The sequence below is a fragment of the Procambarus clarkii genome, chromosome 29, assembly GCF_040958095.1.
Source record: "Procambarus clarkii isolate CNS0578487 chromosome 29, FALCON_Pclarkii_2.0, whole genome shotgun sequence".
Classification (NCBI taxonomy): domain Eukaryota; kingdom Metazoa; phylum Arthropoda; class Malacostraca; order Decapoda; family Cambaridae; genus Procambarus; species Procambarus clarkii.
In genome coordinates, this window is record NC_091178.1 from 7,881,768 (window position 1) to 7,900,451 (window position 18,684).

At 48.6% G+C, this 18,684-nt stretch overlaps 3 protein-coding genes and 1 pseudogene across 4 annotated transcripts in view; 1 reads left to right on the forward strand and 3 right to left on the reverse strand.

Moving 5' to 3' along the window:
* The window catches only part of LOC123765006 (protein glass), a 72,579-nt gene that overhangs the window by 42,069 nt on the left and 11,826 nt on the right, over nt 1-18,684 (forward strand). Inside the window, exon 1 of one of the 2 annotated variants that reach the window (XM_045753332.2) lies at nt 11,385-11,545. The exons of the other annotated variant lie outside the window; for it this stretch is intronic. The gene's annotated coding sequence lies outside the window, so the exon portion shown is untranslated. Of the gene's footprint in view, nt 1-11,384; nt 11,546-18,684 lie in introns of those variants that run through there. 2 annotated transcript variants of the gene reach the window in all.
* Nucleotides 11,592-12,080, reverse strand: LOC138369575 (110 kDa antigen-like). Its single transcript, XM_069332996.1, has one exon. The coding sequence runs from the start codon at nt 12,078-12,080 to the stop codon at nt 11,592-11,594; it is 489 nt and encodes a 162-aa protein (XP_069189097.1).
* On the reverse strand, nt 12,119-17,565 carry LOC138369576 (putative uncharacterized protein DDB_G0285119). The gene is made up of 3 exons (XM_069332997.1): nt 17,469-17,565; nt 12,791-13,171; nt 12,119-12,447 (listed from the first exon to the last, which is right to left on the reverse strand). Exons 1-3 carry the CDS (start codon nt 17,563-17,565, stop codon nt 12,119-12,121), a joined length of 807 nt encoding a protein of 268 aa, XP_069189098.1.
* Nucleotides 15,465-15,580, reverse strand: LOC123765201 (U6atac minor spliceosomal RNA; annotated as a pseudogene).

Sequence of the window (18,684 nt, forward strand, 5' to 3'; positions counted from 1 at the left end):
GACAGACACCCGGGTGGGCAGCTAGCAGGACAGACACCCGGGTGGGCAGCTAGCAGGACAGACACCCGGGCGGGCAGCTAGCAGGGCAGACACCCGGGCGGGCAGCTAGCAGGGCAGACACCCGGGCGGGCAGCTAGCAGGGCAGACACCCGGGCGGGCAGCTAGCAGGGCAGACACCCGGGCGGGCAGCTAGCAGGGCAGACACCCGGGCGGGCAGCTAGCAGGACAGACACCCGGGTGGGCAGCTAGCAGGACAGACGCCCGGGTGGGCAGCTAGCAGGACAGACGCCCGGGTGGGCAGCTAGCAGGACAGACACCCGGGTGGGCAGCTAGCAGGGCAGACGCCCGGGTGGGCAGCTAGCAGGACAGACACCCGGGCGGGCAGCTAGCAGGGCAGACACCCGGGCGGGCAGCTAGCAGGACAGACACCCGGGCGGGCAGCTAGCAGGACAGACACCCGGGCGGGCAGCTAGCAGGGCAGACACCCGGGCGGGCAGCTAGCAGGACAGACACCCGGGCGGGCAGCTAGCAGGACAGACACCCGGGCGGGCAGCTAGCAGGGCAGACACCCGGGCGGGCAGCTAGCAGGACAGACACCCGGGCGGGCAGCTAGCAGGACAGACACCCGGGTGGGCAGCTAGCAGGGCAGACACCCGGGTGGGCAGCTAGCAGGACAGACACCCGGGTGGGCAGCTAGCAGGGCAGACGCCCGGGCGGGCACCCGGGTGTTCAGACACCCAGGCGGGCACCCAGGCGAGTAGATCATAATTTAGGGGCGTGGGTGAGGGGCGGTGTAATCCGGCGGACCTTGTGAGTACCGTAACTCTAAATAGCGGAAGTGGCGATTACTGTTACTCTCTTCCTAATATCTGGGAAAGGGTGACGGGGCCGAGTCTGGGTAACTCACGTGGTCGTGCTTGAGGGGGTTGAGCCTCTTCGTCCAGCCTCTCCGCCCTCAATCTGGTGTGCCGGTTCCTGAGCCTATTGGGCTCTATCGTATCCACATTTGAAACTGTGTATTGATTCTGCCTCTATCCCATCACGTCTCGGTGTGTTCCATTTGCTAACTACTCTTGAGAGGAAGAAATGATTTGTAACGTGTCTGTAGCTCATTTGGCTACTCTGTTTTCTCTTTATGAGAAAACAGTTACGAGGAAAGACTGTGGGAAATGCACGTTACGACACTGGAAGACAGAAGAGTAAGGGGAGACATGATCACTACCTACAAAATCCTCAGGGGTATATACATGATAGACAAGGATAATCTATTGAACACTGGCAGTACGCGAACAAGGGGACACAGGTGGAAACTGAGTACCCAAATGAGCCACAGGGACGTTAGAAAGAACTTTTTCAGTGCCAGAGTAGTTAACAGATGGAATGCACTAGGCAGTGATGTGGTGGAGGTTGACTCCATTCACAGTTTTTAAATGTAGATATAACAGAGCCCAGTAGGCTCAGGAACCTGTACACCAGTTGATTGACGGTTGAGAGGCGGAACCAATGAGCCAAAGCTCAACCCCCGTAAGCACAAATAGGTGAGTACACAAGGCAGAGGCAGAAGAGAGATTCATACCACCATTAAGGGGAAAAGTAGTAGAGACCCTAATAACTCGTGGGTCAATAGACAGTGCCGGAAGTGAAAGCAAAAAGCAGGAGGGAGTGGAGGAAATAGAGAGAGCACAGAACAGAGGAAACCCGGGACAGATGCAACAGGACCAGCAATGACTACATAAATATAAGTTGGGCGGGAAGAAACTATGACAATGATATTGCTTCCAGTTGCAGACGATGAGTCACACTATCCTGGCTGAAGCTGTGATGATCAAACCACATCTCAGAAGATGAAGAAACGTTTCGGCCCACACGACTGGATGGTGGTCCACGACGGACCGACACGTCCTCGTGTCTCCATCTGCTGAAGTGTCGTTTGGTCAGCCTCATATTGCTCCCAAAGCAAGGAATCAACCGAAACTTTTATATAATAACAAGGAAAATAAGGAAATGGAAAATAATAATGACTGGCCACGGTAGCAAGTTACGAACAAAGGGAGACAAGTATACAGAAAATGATGAAGAAATTTGTGAGGCGCTCAGTGCCAGCTTCCACGGAGTGTTCACTACTGGGCCTTAACAGCTTCCATTGTTAGATGAGGATGCAGCCCCCCCTGACGAGACACTTAGATAGTGAGGTAACAGCAAAGAAAGTAAGGATACAACTAACATCACTGGATGTAACTACATAAGAATATAAGAACAAAGGCAACTGCAGAAGGCCTATTGGCCCATACGAGGCAGCTCCTATTTATAACCACCCAATCCCACTCATATACATGTCCAACCCACGCTTGAAACAATCGAGGGACCCACTAACTAAAGCTGTTGGGCCAGATAGAGTATCACCCTGGATGTTTAAAGAAGCAGCATAGGCCTCTCGGCATACCTCTAGCACTAATCTTAAATGAGTTTGGGGAAATAAAAGTGGGAATTTCTCCAGCAGCTATGCTGGAGAAAGGAAAAACTTTCAACTTCAAAAGGAGTTGAAACCGAAGTTCTACTGAACTTACTGGATCCTGCAGCCTCTCCGAGGCACAAACCAGGGTTTTACACAACTCCCCCCATGCAGTCGAGCTATGTCTATAGGCCGTTCTTCCTCTTCGCCCTTACTTCATTACACACAGAAATCACAATAACAAATCCACAAGGGCTTGGTTTGTGCCTCGGAGAGACTGCAGGATCCAGTAAGTTCAGTAGAACTTCGGTTTCAACTCCTTTTGACCATGTCGTAGCTCAGTCGATTAAGGCAGCGTCTGGGATGCTCTCGGACGCAGGTTCGAATCCTCGTCACGGCCCTTGTGGATTTGTTCATTTAAACAAACTGGTCCTTTGTTTCTGTCTCAGCCGGGAGTCGAACCCGAGCCTCTTAGGACCGGGACCCCCGAATGTGTTATACACACACGCACACTTCGCCCCGCGGCTACCCGGGGAGGATTGACTGGTCACCAATCCATAACTCTTCGCACCTGTTCACCCAGCAGTAATTGAGAGACCTGGTTCTAAACCGACAGGCAATATCCTGGGAAGTCAAATAGGATAAGGTTACACTGAGCTATGGGAAGGCTCTCAGCCTGCTCTGATGAGCATGATGCCGTTTACGCCTATACCCTTTTCTGGAGAGAGAGAGAGAGAGAGGGAGAGAGGGAGGGAGAGGGAGAGAGAGAGCGAGGGACAGAGGGAGAGAGAGAGCGAGGGACAGAGGGAGAGAGAGGGAGAGAGAAAGGGAGAGGGAGAGAGAGGGAGGGAGAGGGAGAGAGAGAGCGAGGGACAGAGGGAGAGAGAGGGAGAGAGAGGGAGGGAGAGGGAGAGAGAGAGCGAGGGACAGAGGGAGAGGGAGAGAGAGGAAGGAAGGCAGGAACCACGTGGCCAGAGTTGCAACACAATAAATAACGATGAGCGTCGTGAGTAAATGGGCAGCGAGGGACCACCAGATGAGGGCCGCCGCTGTGTTGAGAAACCTCTGCCTTACACGGGGCCACGATGGGGAGAGAGTGCCTGCATTTGCCTACTCTTGCGTGCATTTGCGTTTGCGGTGTGCATGTATATCGGTGCTTGTACATATACCTGGTTGATGGGGTTCTGGGAGTTCTTCTACTCCCCAAGCCCGGCCTGAGGCCATTCTTGGCTTATGAGAGCTTGGTCCAACAGGCTGTTGCTTGGAGCGGCCCGCAGGCCCACCTATCCACCACAGCCTGGTTGGTCCGGCATTCCTTGAAGAAAACTATCTTGTTTTCTCTTGAAGATGTCCACGGATATTCCCGCAATATTTCTTATGCTCACTGGGAGTATGTTGAACAACCGCGGACCTCTGATGTTTATACAGTGTTCTCTGATTGTGCCTATGGCACCTCTGCTCTTCACTGGTTCTATTCTGCATTTTCTTCCATATCGTTCATTCCAATATGTTGTTATTTTACTGTGTAGATTTGGAACCTGGCCCTCCAGTATTTTCCACGTATATATTATTTGATATCTCTCTCGTCTTCTTTCTAGTGAGTACATTTGGAGGGCTTTGACACGATCCCAATAATTTATGTGCTTTATCGCGTCTATGTACTCTGTACTCCCTCTATTTCAACAATCTCTCCTACTCTGAAGGGGGAAGTGAATACTGAGCAGTACTCGAGACGGGACAACACAAGTGACTTGAAGAGTACAACCATTGTGATGGGATCCCTGGATTTGAAAGTTCTCGTAATCCATCCTATCATTTTTCTGGCTGATGCAATACTTGCTTGGTTATGCTCCCTAAACGTTAGGTCGTCAGACATCATTATTTCCAAATCCTTTACATGCTGCTTTCCTACTATGGGCACATTTTATTGTGTTTTGTACCCTGTATTATGTTTAAGGTCCTCACTTTTAACATACCTGAGTACCTGGAATTTATCACTGTTAAACATCATGTGCAGGCGACGAGTCACAATAACGTGGCTGTAGAATGTTGACCAGACCACACACTAGAAGGTGAAGGGACGACGACGTTTCGGTCCGTCCTGGACCATTCTCAAGTCGACCATACCCAGTCGAAAACTTTATTAATATCTGCTCGTAGTTTTTCAATGTCTTCAGCAAAGGTCATTTTCATGCTGATTTTTGTGTCATCAGCAAAGGATGATACGAAGCTGTGCCTTGTGTTTGAGTTTATATTTTTACATATAATTGCGTGCGTGTGTGTTTATGTGCGTATTTGTGCGTTCGTGACTGTGCATGTGGAGTGACCTTCCACAAGAATGGGCGGGGGGAATGGCGGGAGGGGATGGTTGCGTGTGCGCGCATGTAAGTGCGTGTGAATGCCTGCGCACACGTTTCAGTGCATGTGCACGCGTGTAAGTGTGTGTGCGTGCGTGCGTGTGGGTGCCTGTGTGCGTGTATGCGTGTGTGTGTGAAGGCTAACGGTCCTCACAACTGCCTCCTGCCAGTTCCATCAGTCGAACAATCGGTGACCTCCTTGTGTTTGAAGAGATTGAGCTTCAATTCCTGGCTCCCGCCTCTTGATTTTAGCACCAGGTGTACTAAATACCCTAGACCCCTTGAAGTGCTGCTCCTGGGCCGGCGTGTGGGGGACGCCGGCTTCTCAACACCTCTCCTTACACCTCCTTCTGAGGTCACCGTGCACCCCCAGGCACTGACTTACCCAACAGTGCCACACGAAAGATTGATCCAAAAGATAGAGGCTGCTGGTGATTGATTAATGATAAAGATTAAGCCACCCATAGAGTGGCACGGGCATGAATAACCCGTAAGGCTGCCAGTACTGGGGGTGGCATCTTAAGTTGGATTAGGACCTGGGGAGGAACAAAAGACTTGGAAGTTGGAGACCCATTATATTGAAAATAAATGGCAAAAGTATATAGAGTTAATATATATACATATTTAGGCACTGCGTGTCCTGGGGACCATTCAGGCTTGTTCGCATTTAGGCACATATGTTGGATATACCCATGAGAGTTTGGAAGCTGAGATGAACAGACTGTTGAGTCAATGTCGGAAGAGATTACAACCTCTGAAGGCCTTGGCATGCTGTGGAAAGGGAGTGGGAGTCCCTGTGCTACGAATGATATACTTGAGTACTGTAAGATCTCTTATTGATTATGCTGCAACTGTCATTTCTTGTTTTGGTAAAGGTAGGATGGGCAAGTTGGAGGAGGTACAAAATGAAGCCACGAGAATTATCTTAGGATGTCCAAGAAATGCTGTGATTGAGATAATGAGGATGGAATTTAATTTGAAGAGTATTGGGGATAGAATTTCAGAGATAAATGTAGCCTCTGCCATTAGATTAATTTTAGATTAATGAGAGGTGAGGGAGCTCATGAATTAATCCTCTCAGTTTAAGAGGTGGGAAGTAATGCACTATGTATGATAAAGAAGAGAGCATGTTCTACTGTTCTTATGTTCTACTGTTATAAAGTATGATATGGTGAAGAGAGCCTAAAAAAACAAACTCTTGTCGATGTTGTATGTAAGAAAGCTTTTAAACAAATAAAGACAAGAATCATGATGATCCAAGAGGATCAAGAAAAAGTTAAGAGAATGAAAATGGTGGACAGTAGTAACACAAGCATTATGCAATAATACAAACAAACTCCTCCTTCACTTATGGTAGAGTTCAAGTTCAAGTATGTTTATTGAGACAAGAAAAAATACATCTCAAAGGCATAGAGTAGCTTAGGCTATTTCTACTCCCTTATGGTAGAGGAAAGTCTATTTGGAAGGATTCAGTTTACATGAGATGAAAATTAGGATACAAATATATCTGGCAATACGGTGTTGATGTCAGTGACAAAGATAAGGAGTGTAAATTATGTAGTATGCCGCACGCCCACACCTTAGAACATTATGTATTATTGTGTCAACTTATTGATAACTATAGAAATAAGGAAATAAGTAGTGTGCCATATCAATTTGGTATGATGTGTGATAATGGTATGATAGACAGTATACTTAGGAGCTACAAGCATTTTGCCCCAGTAGTGTAACGGTTATATGTTGTGCAGATGAAAAGTCACAATAACGTGGCTGAAAAATGTTGGCTAAACCACACACTAGAAAATTTAGGAAAGACTTGGGTAAATACTGGTTCAGTAACAGGGTTGTTGATTTGTGGAACCAATTGCCGCGTAACATTGTGAAGGTGGGGTCCGTCGATTGTTTCAAGCGTGGGTTGGACATGTATATGAGTGGGATTGGGTGGTTATAGATATGAGCTGCCTCGTATGGGCCAATAGGCCTTCTGCAGTTACCTTGTTCTTATGTTCTTATGTTCTTAAAATGAGGAGACGACGACGTTTCGGTCCGTCCTGGGGCCAGATTCACGAAAGCACTTGCGCGAGTACTTACGAACGTGTACATCTTTCCTCAATCTTTGACGGCTTTGGTTACATTTATTAAACAGTTTACAAGCATGAAAACTTGCTAATCAACTGTTGTTATTGTTATAAACAGCCTCCTGGTGTTTCGGAGCTCATTAACTGTTTAATAATTGGAAACAAAGCCGCCAAAGATTAAGAAAAGATGGACAGGTTCGTAAGTGCCTGCGTAAGTGCTTTCGTGAATCTGGACCATTATCAAGTCGATTGTGATGATTGAAGGAAGTTTGTTATAAACAAACGGGACCTAACATAAGCCTACCCTTCCTTTTATCTTTCAATTTCTTTGTCTGTTTACTCGTACGATCCCTTTCTTATTCCTATTATTACATCCTTGTTTACACCTCATCTTCCGTACCCTTCGCCTTGCTGTTTTCTTCCTTTAAGATTTCCAACTCCTCACCTCTCTTGCCTATTTATTGCCCTTGCTTCCTTCGTCTCTCCTCAGACGGTACCGCTCCTGTGCCAGGTAAGTCCACTACGGGCTCACCATAGCCTGTGATACTTGCACCGCTCCTGTGCCGGGTAAGTTACGAGCTCACCATAGCCCGTACTACTTGGAACTTGTACCGAGTAGCTGAATCTATAACAACAACAACAACTTCGTCTCTCTCTCTCAGTTACAGCCTCGCTCCTGTGCCAGGTATGTCCACTACGGGCTCACCATAGCCCGTGCTACTTGGAACTTTTTGTTCCAAGTAGCTGAATCTTAAACAACAACAGCTTCATCTCTTCATTTTCTAGTGTGTGGTTTGGTCAACAGTTATATGTTGTGTTTACTATATTAACCTGCAATGCTAAGTGTGATTCTTGTAACTGTTGTTGCCGAGGGCGGCTAGTTTATTGTGCACCCCATACTCAGTCTGTGAGCGGTAGCGCAAAAACGGGTTACAGGGGACACAAGATCATTATTACACTTCAACGGAGATTATTACAGTAACAATTACATCCGTCCTGCACACCTGATAATTATACTCTCAGCTCGTAACAGGTTCTAACAGAGCAAGTTGGACACGTGTCCTTTAAGTTAGACCCTTCTGAAGATGTATTATTAAATACGAAAGTACTTAAGGAAATTCCTGTTTAAGTTCTTCCTCCGTGATTTGCTGTCACATTTTTCATTGCGTGTTAACTTTCGTGATTTACACACACACACACACACACACACACACACACACACACACACACACACACACACACACACGTGTGTATGATGCAATAGGCCTTCTGCGGTTGCCATTAATTCTTAAGTTCTTATTTTCTTACGAAGGGCACCTTATTATAACTCATTAGCACCTTACTGAGTATTAGTACAATCTCCAAAGCTATAAGCGTGGAGGGTGGCAAATATTACGTCACGTTTTTTGAGTAAGAAGGTTGATCACTTCCACTGAAATATCAATTAATTATTTTAACGTCTATTATACAAACTTTCCTTGTATCGATAATCGCTATAATCATTCGCCTGCGTGTCAAAACACACAGATTAATAAATGATTTACATGAACAAATCCACAAGGGCCGTGACGAGGATTCGAACCTGCGTCCGAGAGCATCCCAGACGCTGCCTTAATTGACTGAGCTACGACATGGTCAAAAGGAGTTGAAACCGAAGTTCTACTGAACTTACTGGATCCTGCAGCCTCTCCGATACACAAACGAGGGTTTTACACAACTCCCCCCGTGCACTCGAGCTATGTCAATAGGCCGTTCTCCCTCTTCGCCCTTACTTCATTACACACAGAAATCACAATTGCGTGATGCATCAAATGAACAAATCCACAAAGGATTCACAACATGGTTTTATCGAGTACCGCTCGTGTTGAACACTCTCTCTCCTGTTATAATATATTTCAAGCAGTTGACGGTGGAAAGATTGCGACATTTCACATCTTGACCTCAGCCAAGCCTTTGATATCGTGTCTCGCTGAGATCACTTGGTTAGTGTAAGTCTTGGCTTGATGTGTATATATATCAATCACTTTGGAACGATGTAAATAGGAGCAAAGTCAAGATGAAGGACTTTACATTCAAAAGAAGGATGTAAAGTCAAGATAGCCGACTCCACACACCCGTGTCAAGATAGCCGACTCCACACACCCGAGTCAAGATAGCCGACTCCTTACACCCAAGTCAAGATAGCCGACTCCTTACACCCAAGTCAAGATAGCCGACTCCTTACACCCGAGTCAAGATAGCCGACTCCACACACCCGATTCAAGATAGCCGACTCCTTACACCCGAGTCAAGATAGCCGACTCCACACACCCGAGTCAAGATAGCCGACTCCACACACCCGATTCAAGATAGCCGACTCCTTACACCCGAGTCAAGATAGCCGACTCCACACACCCGATTCAAGATAGCCGACTCCACACACCCGAGTCAAGATAGCCGACTCCACACACCCGAGTCAAGATAGCCGACTCCACACACCCGATTCAAGATAGCCGACTCCACACACCCGATTCAAGATAGCCGACTCCTTACACCCGAGTCAAGATAGCCGACTCCACACACCCGAGTCAAGATAGCCGACTCCACACACCCGAGTCAAGATAGCCGACTCCACACACCCGATTCAAGATAGCCGACTCCACACACCCGAGTCAAGATAGCCGACTCCACACACCCGAGTCAAGATAGCCGACTCCACACACCCGATTCAAGATAGCCGACTCCACACACCCGAGTCAAGATAGCCGACTCCACACACCCGAGTCAAGATAGCCGACTCCACACACCCGATTCAAGATAGCCGACTCCACACACCCGAGTCAAGATAGCCGACTCCACACACCCGATTCAAGATAGCCGACTCCTTACACCCGATTCAAGATAGCCGACTCCACACACCCGAGTCAAGATAGCCGACTCCACATAGGTAATTTGATCCATAAATTACAACTCTTTAATACACTTTAAAAGTTAATCTAGATCATCTTGTAGTGATTATCCACTTTATTATTTTATTCCTTCCCAATTTTTTGCATCGTTTGAAAATGTTGCTGTTCAATCCTAAATTGATGATTGGTGAAGATTAAGCACCCAAAAGGTGGCACGGGCATGAATAGCCCGTAAGTGGAGGCCCTTTTGAGCCATTACCAGTATCAAGTGCTGATACTGGAGATCTATGGAGGTGCGACTGCACCCTGCGTGACGGGAGATGTCTCCCGTGAATCCTACATCGAAATCGTTATTATATGTAGTAAATAAGAGAGGTCCCAGGACAGGTCTCCTGGGCACTCTACTTACGACTGTTTCCCGTTTGGATTTTATTTTATTAATGAACAAATCCACAAGGGCCGTGATGAGGATTCGAACCTGCGTCCGAGAGCATCCCAGACGCTGCCTTAATCGACTAAGCTAAGATTCTATTAATCTGTTAATTTAAGGAAATGTTTAGGCAAGATTATAGACCACTTCACTCCTGCTATAACTATGATTTGTCTAAATCATTTACAAACTCGGCGTCTAAATCTAAAAGTGTGTGTGTATGTTTGTGTATTTACTATTTGTGCCTGATGGATCGAGCTGTTAGCTCTTGGACCCCGCCTTTCTTACCGCCGGCTGTTAATGTACCGACTCCCGGAAGGAGAAACTTGAGTATTTACCCAGGTCTTTAGTAATAGGGTTGTGGATGTGTGGAACCGGTTACCTGTATAACATAATAGCCGTAGGAGTCCTTGAGTGTTTCAAGCGAAGGTTAGACATATATATGAATGAGAATCGTTGGATATAAATATGGGTCAATAGGCCTTCTGCAGTTCCCTTCATTCTTACGGACCGCAGCAGCCGTCTAACTCCCGAGTACTTAGTTAATGCAAAGTGTACAGGTGCATCAAGTGAAAGAAACTGACCATTTTATTCTGTCTCGGCCAGGAATCGAACCCGGGCCCTTTGGACTACAACCCCCTGAGCGCTATGTGTGTGTGTATGGTCAGGGAATGAGAATCGTTCGTGAATTGATGGTCAGAGAGAAGAGTTGCCAAGCGGATCCAAGTGGGGCTTGGAACAATCGATAAAGTCCCTCAGCGCGCACACACACACATACCCTTAGCCAGGATGATGAGGCCTCCACGGCCACCCTCACACGTCGTGGTCCAGGCGGGGTGAGCCTCGTGGCCCCGGACAACCCTCAACCTCCACATGGCCCAAACCTCACACCGTGAATGCACACCGGAAGACCGGAGGAAATAATTCCCTTCGTGGCATCTCGACCATCTCTCTCTCTCTCTCTCTCTTTTCCTCACTCTCTCCTCTCACTCGCTCCCTCCCCTACCCCTCCCTACCCCTACCCCTGGCCAACCGCTCCCCCCCTCCCCCAATCTCCAGAAGCAACCCTCCCCCCCCCCACAACCCCAGCCCCACCCGGCCACCCCCCTCCCCCAGATCCCACCCTCCTTCCTCTTTAGCGCTGACCAGTTCAAAGTTGAAACTGAGGGAGTCAGTGATGGTGGCGGGACGCTAGCGAGTGGATGGTGCGGTCCGCGGCTCGAGTGCACACACACACACACGCACGCACACATACACACGCGCGTGCCACTCGCAGGAGACTTAACAAATCGCACTCAGGAGTCAGCTGGTGGTGCCCTTCGTCTGGCCGTCTTGTGCAGGTAGGACTGGAAGCTGCGTGTGTCTGTCTCTCTCGGCGCTCCGTACCTATAGTTGTGATGTCTGAGACCTTATTGACCAGTTCTCTGTGCGGTGGGACTTGACCGTGCGCTGGGACTTGACTGTGCAGTGGGACTTGACCGTGCGCTGGGACTTGACTGTGCGGTGAGACTTGACCGTGCGCTGGGACTTGACTGTGCAGTGGGACTTGACGACCGTGCGCTGGGACTTGACTGTGCGGTGAGACTTGACCGTGCGGCGGGACTTGACTGTGCGGTGAGACTTAACCGTGCGCTGGGACTTGACTGTGCGGTGAGACTTGACCGTGCGGTGGGACTTGACTGTGCGGTGAGACTTGACCGTGCGGTGGGACTTGACTGTGCGGTGAGACTTGACCGTGCGCTGGGACTTGACTGTGCGGTGAGACTTGACCGTGCGCTGGGACTTGACTGTGCGGTGAGACTTGACCGTGCGCTGGGACTTGACTGTGCTGTGGGACTTGGCCGTGTTGGCTGTAACACGGTGGGACTTAACCATGCGGTGGGACTTGTGTGAACTGTGCGCTGGTGGTAGACTTAATTATTGGTGGCGATGGACTGTATTGTTGACTGTTGCTGTGGACTGTTTATTGATGACTGTTGCTGTGGACTGTTTATTGATGACTGTTGCTGTGGACTGTTTATTGATGACTGTTGCTGTGGACTGTTTATTGGTGACTTGCTGTGGACTGTTATTGCTGACTGTTGCTGTGGACTGTTATTGATGACTTGCTGTGGACTGTTTATTGATGACTGTTGCTGTGGACTGTTATTGATGACTTGCTGTGGACTGTTTATTGATAACTGTTGCTGTGGACTGTTATTGATGACTTGCTGTGGACTGTTTATTAATGACTTGCTGTGGACTGTTTATTAATGACTTGCTGTGGACTGTTATTGATGACTGTTGCTGTGGACTGTTATTGATGACTGTTGCTGTGGACTGTTTATTGATGACTGTTGCTGTGGACTGTTATTGATGACTTGCTGTGGACTGTTATTGATGACTGTTGCTGTGGACTGTTTGTTGATGACTGTTGCTGTGGACTGTTATTGATGACTGTTGCTGTGGATTGTTTGTTGATGACTGTTGCTGTGGACTGTTTGTTGATGACTGTTATTGCTGACTGTTGCTGTGGACTGTTTGTTGATGACTGTTGCTGTGGACTGTTTGTTGATGACTGATGCTGTGGACTGTTTATTGATGACCTGCTGTGGACTGTTTATTGATGACTTGCTGTGGACTGTTTATTGATGACTGTTGCTGTGGACTGTTATTGATGACTTGCTGTGGACTGTTATTGATGACTGTTGTTGTGGACTGTTTATTGATGACTTGCTGTGGACTGTTTACTTGCTGTGGACTGCTTATTGATGACTGTTGCTGTGGACTGTTTACTTGCTGTGGACTGTTTATTGATGACTGTTGCTGTGGACTGTTATTGATGACTGTTGCCGTGGACTGTTTACTTGCTGTGGACTGTTTATTGACGACTGTTGCTGTGGACTTATTGATGACTGTTGCTGTGGACTGTTTACTTGCTGTGGACTGTTTATTGATGACGTGTTGCTGTGGACTGTTATTGATGACTGTTGCCGTGGACTGTTATTGATGACTTGCTGTGGACTGTTATTGATGACTGTTGCTGTGGACTTATTGATGACTGTTGCTGTGGACTTATTGATAACTTGCTGTGGACTGTTATTGATGACTTGTTGTGGACTTTATTAATGACTTGCTGTGGACTGTTTATTGATGACTGTTTCTGTGGACTGTTTATTGATGACTGTTGCTGTGGACTGTTTATTGATGACTGTTGCTGTGGACTGTTTATTGATGACTGTTGCTGTGGACTGTTTATTGATGACTGTTGCTGTGGACTGTTTATTGATGACTGTTGCTGTGGACTGTTTATTAATGACTTGCTGTGGACTGTTACTGATGACTGTTGCTGTGGACTCTTTATTAATGACTTGCTGTGGACTGTTTATTAATGACTTGCTGTGGACTGTTATTGATGACTGTTGCTGTGGACTGTTATTGATGACTTGCTGTGGACTGTTTATTAATGACTTGCTGTGGATTGTTTATTGATGACTGTTGCTGTGGACTGTTTATTGATGACTGTTGCTGTGGACTATTATTGATGACTTGCTGTGGACTATTATTGATGACTTGCTGTGGACTATTATTGATGACTTGCTGTGGACTGTTTATTGATGACTGTTGCTGTGGACTGTTTATTGATGATTTTATTGATCACTTTAGCGTTTCCTGTTGGCTGTTGTGGGGGGTTGTTGTTGGCTGTTGTGGGGGGGGGGTGGCTGTTGTGGGGGGGGTGGCTGTTGTGGGGGGTTGTTGTTGGCTGTTGTGGGGGGGGGTGGCTGTTGTGGGGGGGGTGGCTGTTGTGGGGGGTTGTTGTTGGCTGTTGTGGGGGGGGGGTGGCTGTTGTGGATTGTTCATTAAGAACATTATGACGTATTATGAGTGACGGGGGATGGTGAGGTGCACCATGAGTGACGGGGGATGGTGAGGTGCACCATGAGTGACGGGGGATGGTGAGGTGCACCACTGTTCTACACAGCGTGTAGTCACCGTGGCTGTGGGGCTCAGCCGTAGACGTCTGTTGGTCTGTACCTTCACTGTGCCCGACTAATACTTCCTCTCTCTATGCTGCCCTCTAGCGAACATAGGCCCACACCTTGGAGTTACCTTGGAGTTTTTTCCGGGGCTTAGCGTTCCCGTGGCCCGGTCGTCGACCAGGCCTCCTCGTTGCTGGCGTACAACGATATGGTGATATCGTTGTGAATGTTGATGTGAATAGACTGTTTATTGATGACTGTTGCTGTGGATACCATTCACGATATGGTGAATACAGGCCCATAGGTCTGTATTCACCTTATCTACAATTCTTTGTTGTATGCTGGAGATAATATTAAATAGATGCTCAAAAAACTGTTGATAAAGTTTAGTAAAAGTTCATCAATAATTATAAATATGGACGGCTTTCAAAATAAATTAAAAAAAATAACTGCGAATGGTTATTTCGTATACAAGCGTTGGCGCGTGGATCGTTTCGTACGGATACATTAAGTTGCATACTCTCTCAACAGTTCTTCAACGGGATTAAAAATCCGTTCAAGACGGATTTTACAGTCTAATCTTTTTTATTTTTATTCATATACAAGACGATACCTTGGGTCTGAGTACCTATGTTAACCTATCGAGACATGACGATTAACAGTTAGAAAACTAACATCGTCTGTATGCCGGTGTATGAGTTCACCATTCTCGGACGAGTTAGTGTGTTTGAAAAGGAGGTTAACTCACTTTATTGTGCTTGCGGGGGTTGAGCTTCTGCTCCGTGGCCCCGCTTTTCAACTGTCAATTAACTGCGTGTACAGATTCCTGAGCCAATTTGAGCTCTTATCATATCTACATTTGAAACGTCCCTGTGGCTCATTTGGGTACAAAGTTTCCACCTGTGTCACCCTTGTTCGTATCCCACCCCATGCTAAATAATTTATCGTTATCAACCCTGTCAATGACATCAACACCCTCGGAGTTGATGACTTGGGGTGACTCACGATTGCTTATTGATGTCTTGTACGACATATAGTACTGAAATAATATACGGCATTGTAGTAAGTCTTATGTTTTATGGTTTATTTTGTTATAGGGGTTTAGTGTGTACGATACTCAATCGCACTTTTAGACGGGACTATTGGCTGATAAGTGTAGCTTTGTGCCTAGTAAGTGTTATTATATTTACTACATAGGAGCTAAACGACCTTCACAACTCACACTGCCCCCCCTAAAAAAGCTTTGCCACTGATAATTAGTATGGATCTTAGTCAGCCATGAAATGTGCTATAAAAGTTCGAAATGAGACAAATTATTACATTAAATGCATGTAATACCTTATTATTAGGAGGGTAGAAATAGCCTAAGCTATTCTATCCCTTTCAGATGTATTTCTTTCTTGTCTCAATAAACATCTTGAGGTTATCTTGAGATAATTTCGGCGCTTTAGTGTCCCCGCGGCCCGGTCCTCGACCAGGCCTCCACCCCCAGGAAGCAGCCCGTGACAGCTGACTAACACCCAGGTACCTATTTTACTGCTAGGTAACAGGGGCATAGGGTGAAAGAAACTGCCCATTGTTTCTCGCCGGCGCCCGGGATCGAACCCGGGACCACAGGATCACAAACCCATGTGCTGTCCGCTCGGCCGACCGGCTCCCTAGGGTGGTGAGAATGGCATCGTGGCCCTTGTGGTTCTGGCAGTATTATAGTTGATTATAGTTGCATATAATCCTTTCCCGGGAGAGGATTTCGGGCCGTTGCTGCATATTCCAGAATTGGTCTGACGTAGGCTGTGCAGATTACTTTGAAAAGGTACTGATTTAGGTTGCCGGAACACGTTGTAAAGATGGTCAACGTTCCATATGCTGCTGATGTTTCGTTGTTTATGTGTAGCCCCTGGTGTTAGCAGGAGGGGGAGGGAGCAGGAGGAGGGCAGCAGCGGGAGGGAGCAGGGGGGAGGGCAGCAGCGGGAGGGCAGCAGCGGGAGGGCAGCAGCGGGAGGGCAGCAGCAGGAGGGCAGCAGCGGGAGGGAGCAGGGGGGAGGGCAGCAGAGAGTGAAGGCATCCAATCAGTGGAGGTATTTACTCACTTCCTGTTTAGCACCATTGACCTCCGCCTCCACATTAGGCTGCTCTCACCTACCTAAATTATGTACTATTTACCATTATTGTATTTTTACCTTGTATGTCGTCACCTCTGTATAGTTGTATGACACGAGCTTTAGTTCCTGGGCCCCGCTTCCTCACCCTCGCTCAACTAGCGCAGTCCGGCATTGTTTCCCGCTCTTTTGTTCTCCAATTCCCGGTTGAAACAAGAGTCTTGGATTCTCTTCAACATCCTACTTCTCCCTCGTCTCTTCTTAACTACCAGCAGTTCTGTCTTGCATATATCTGTTCAAGTTCCCGTGTCTTCCGCTGGTCGCTTCCATGTCAAGTCTCACTGTCGACGCCCGGATATTATGTATGTCGTGAGCATGTTCGCCCTGGTTCATCTCGGGTCTTCAGCGTCATTGAGGTTCACTAAGTTAGCAATAACAGCCCCGGGGGTCAGAGGCGGCTCCACGCCGTCACTGCGTACTCCAGGACGGGTTCTGCATAGCTGGTGTGTGCAGTGTTCTGAATGAAGTCTTGTTCAGGGACTTGAAAGGTGGTCCATGGTCTGCCAACCTGGCTTATTGCGACGTTATGTGTGTGTGTGCCTGGGGAGCACGCTCCTTGGTCTGGCACGGTGTGCCTGGGGAGCACGCTCCTTGGTCTGGCACGGTGTGCCTGGGGAGCACGCACCTTGGTCTGGCACGGTGTGCCTGGGGAGCACGCTCCTTGGTCTGGCACGGTGTGCCTGGGGAGCACGCTCCTTGGTCTGGCACGGTGTGCCTGGGGAGCACGCTCCTTGGTCTGGCACGGTGTGCCTGGGGAGCACGCTCCTTGGTCTGGCACGGTGTGCCTGGGGAGCACGCTCCTTGGTCTGGCACGGTGTTCCGCGCACAGCAGCACCGTTCCTTCTCACCGTTATCTTGAGGTTATCTTGAGATGATTTCGGGACTTTAGTGTCCCCGCGGCCCGGTCCTTGACCAGGCCTCAGCCCCCAAGAAGCAGCCCGTGACAGCTGACTAACACCCAGGTATCTATTTTACTGCTAGGTAACAGGGGCATAGGGTGAAAGAAACTCTGCCCATTGTTTCTCGCCGGCGCCCGGGATCGAACCCGGGACCACAGGATCACAAGTCCAGCGTGCTGTCCGCTCGGCCGACCGGCTCCGTTGAGAGCAGCACCGTTCCCTCGCCTCTGTACCTTGAGTCATTACCTTGAACTATCTGCAATGGAACTCCTGCAGCCAGTTGATGGGGGTCACTTATGTTGCGTGCATGCGCTTGAGCTCGTGCACGTGCGTGCGCGTGCATGATGAAATCCCGTTGACGGTGAAGAGTGTGCGGGAGGAGGAGGAGGGGGGGGGGGGGGGTAAACAGAGCACACAACACGCCGGCTGTTTGTCTGTGTCTGGACAAGAGCTTGCAAGATCAGGTTTGCCAGCTGTTTATATTTACGCTACGTGCGGCCCCCCCCTACCTTCCCTCCCCCCCCCTCTCCCTCCCCCTACATGTTTACCATTGTATAACCTTCCCCCCCCCCGCCGCCCCCCTACACCGCCCCCCCTACACCTCCTCGATGCTCACCATCGTCTTCCCGGGCTATGAAGTGTGTCGGTGATTTGTTGTTTATAGATTCAGCTACTCGGAACAAGTTCCAAGTAGCACGGGCTATGGCGAGCCCGTAACTTACCCGGCACGGGAGCGGGGCAAGTAGCACGGGCTATGGTGAGCCCGTAGTGGACTTACCTGGCACAGGAGCGGGGCTCGGTGGGTGATTGTAGAAGCACCGATACATACTTGTAGTGTGTGGGGGGGGGAAGGGGAGTAGAGGTTTACCATGGGAGAGTCTAAAAGAGCACCCCGAGAGCCCCCCCCCCCAGGGCACAATCACCGGTAACTCCCCCCTCCATTTCCCCCCCCCCCTCCTTGTTTACCTACAACTAGTGACGCTTTTCCAGGAAAGGAAGTTAGGAGTCGACGCGGGGTGGCTGGTCCCTGGCGGTGTGTGCTGGGTGGCACTTGTTGCTGGTGTGTGTGACACGTACGCTGTGGGGGGGGGGGGGAGCACAGGCCAGGTGTGTATGGCACACCTGCTTTTCACAGATATGATTATTAGGTAACACTGGTGAAGCAAGAGGCGGCCAGTCCGCCTTGCTGACACCTTGTGCGTGTCTGGCACTTCAGGGAGCTGGGTTGTCAGGTTCTTCATATGTATGACAGCACATGTGGATGTGCTGTCATACATAATGCTCTGGGCGCTCGCATGGTTAGGGGCATGTTTTGCTGTTGCTCTTTGATGGGATATATATATGTGTGTGTGTGTGTGTGTGTGTGTGTGTGTGTGTGGGCGGTGTGTTTAGTATTGGGGTTCTCCGAGTCAGCATTTTTATTGTGAAATTATGTATTGTGGGGCTTAGGTGATCTCGAGTA

Coding starts and splice junctions, on each gene's coding strand:
- LOC138369575 (XM_069332996.1), bottom strand. CDS start 12,080: ATGGTTAAGTCCCACCGTGTTACAGCCAACACGGCCAAGTCCCACAGC.
- LOC138369576 (XM_069332997.1), bottom strand. CDS start 17,565: ATGCACGCGCACGCACGTGCACGAGCTCAAGCGCATGCACGCAACATA. Junction 13,172..17,468: donor TCCATTGCAGATAGTTCAAG/GTAATGACTCAA, acceptor CCACGGCAACAG/TCATCAATAACAGTCCACAG. Junction 12,448..12,790: donor CAATAAACAGTCCACAGCAG/GTCATCAATAAA, acceptor ATTAATAAACAG/TCCACAGCAAGTCATTAATA.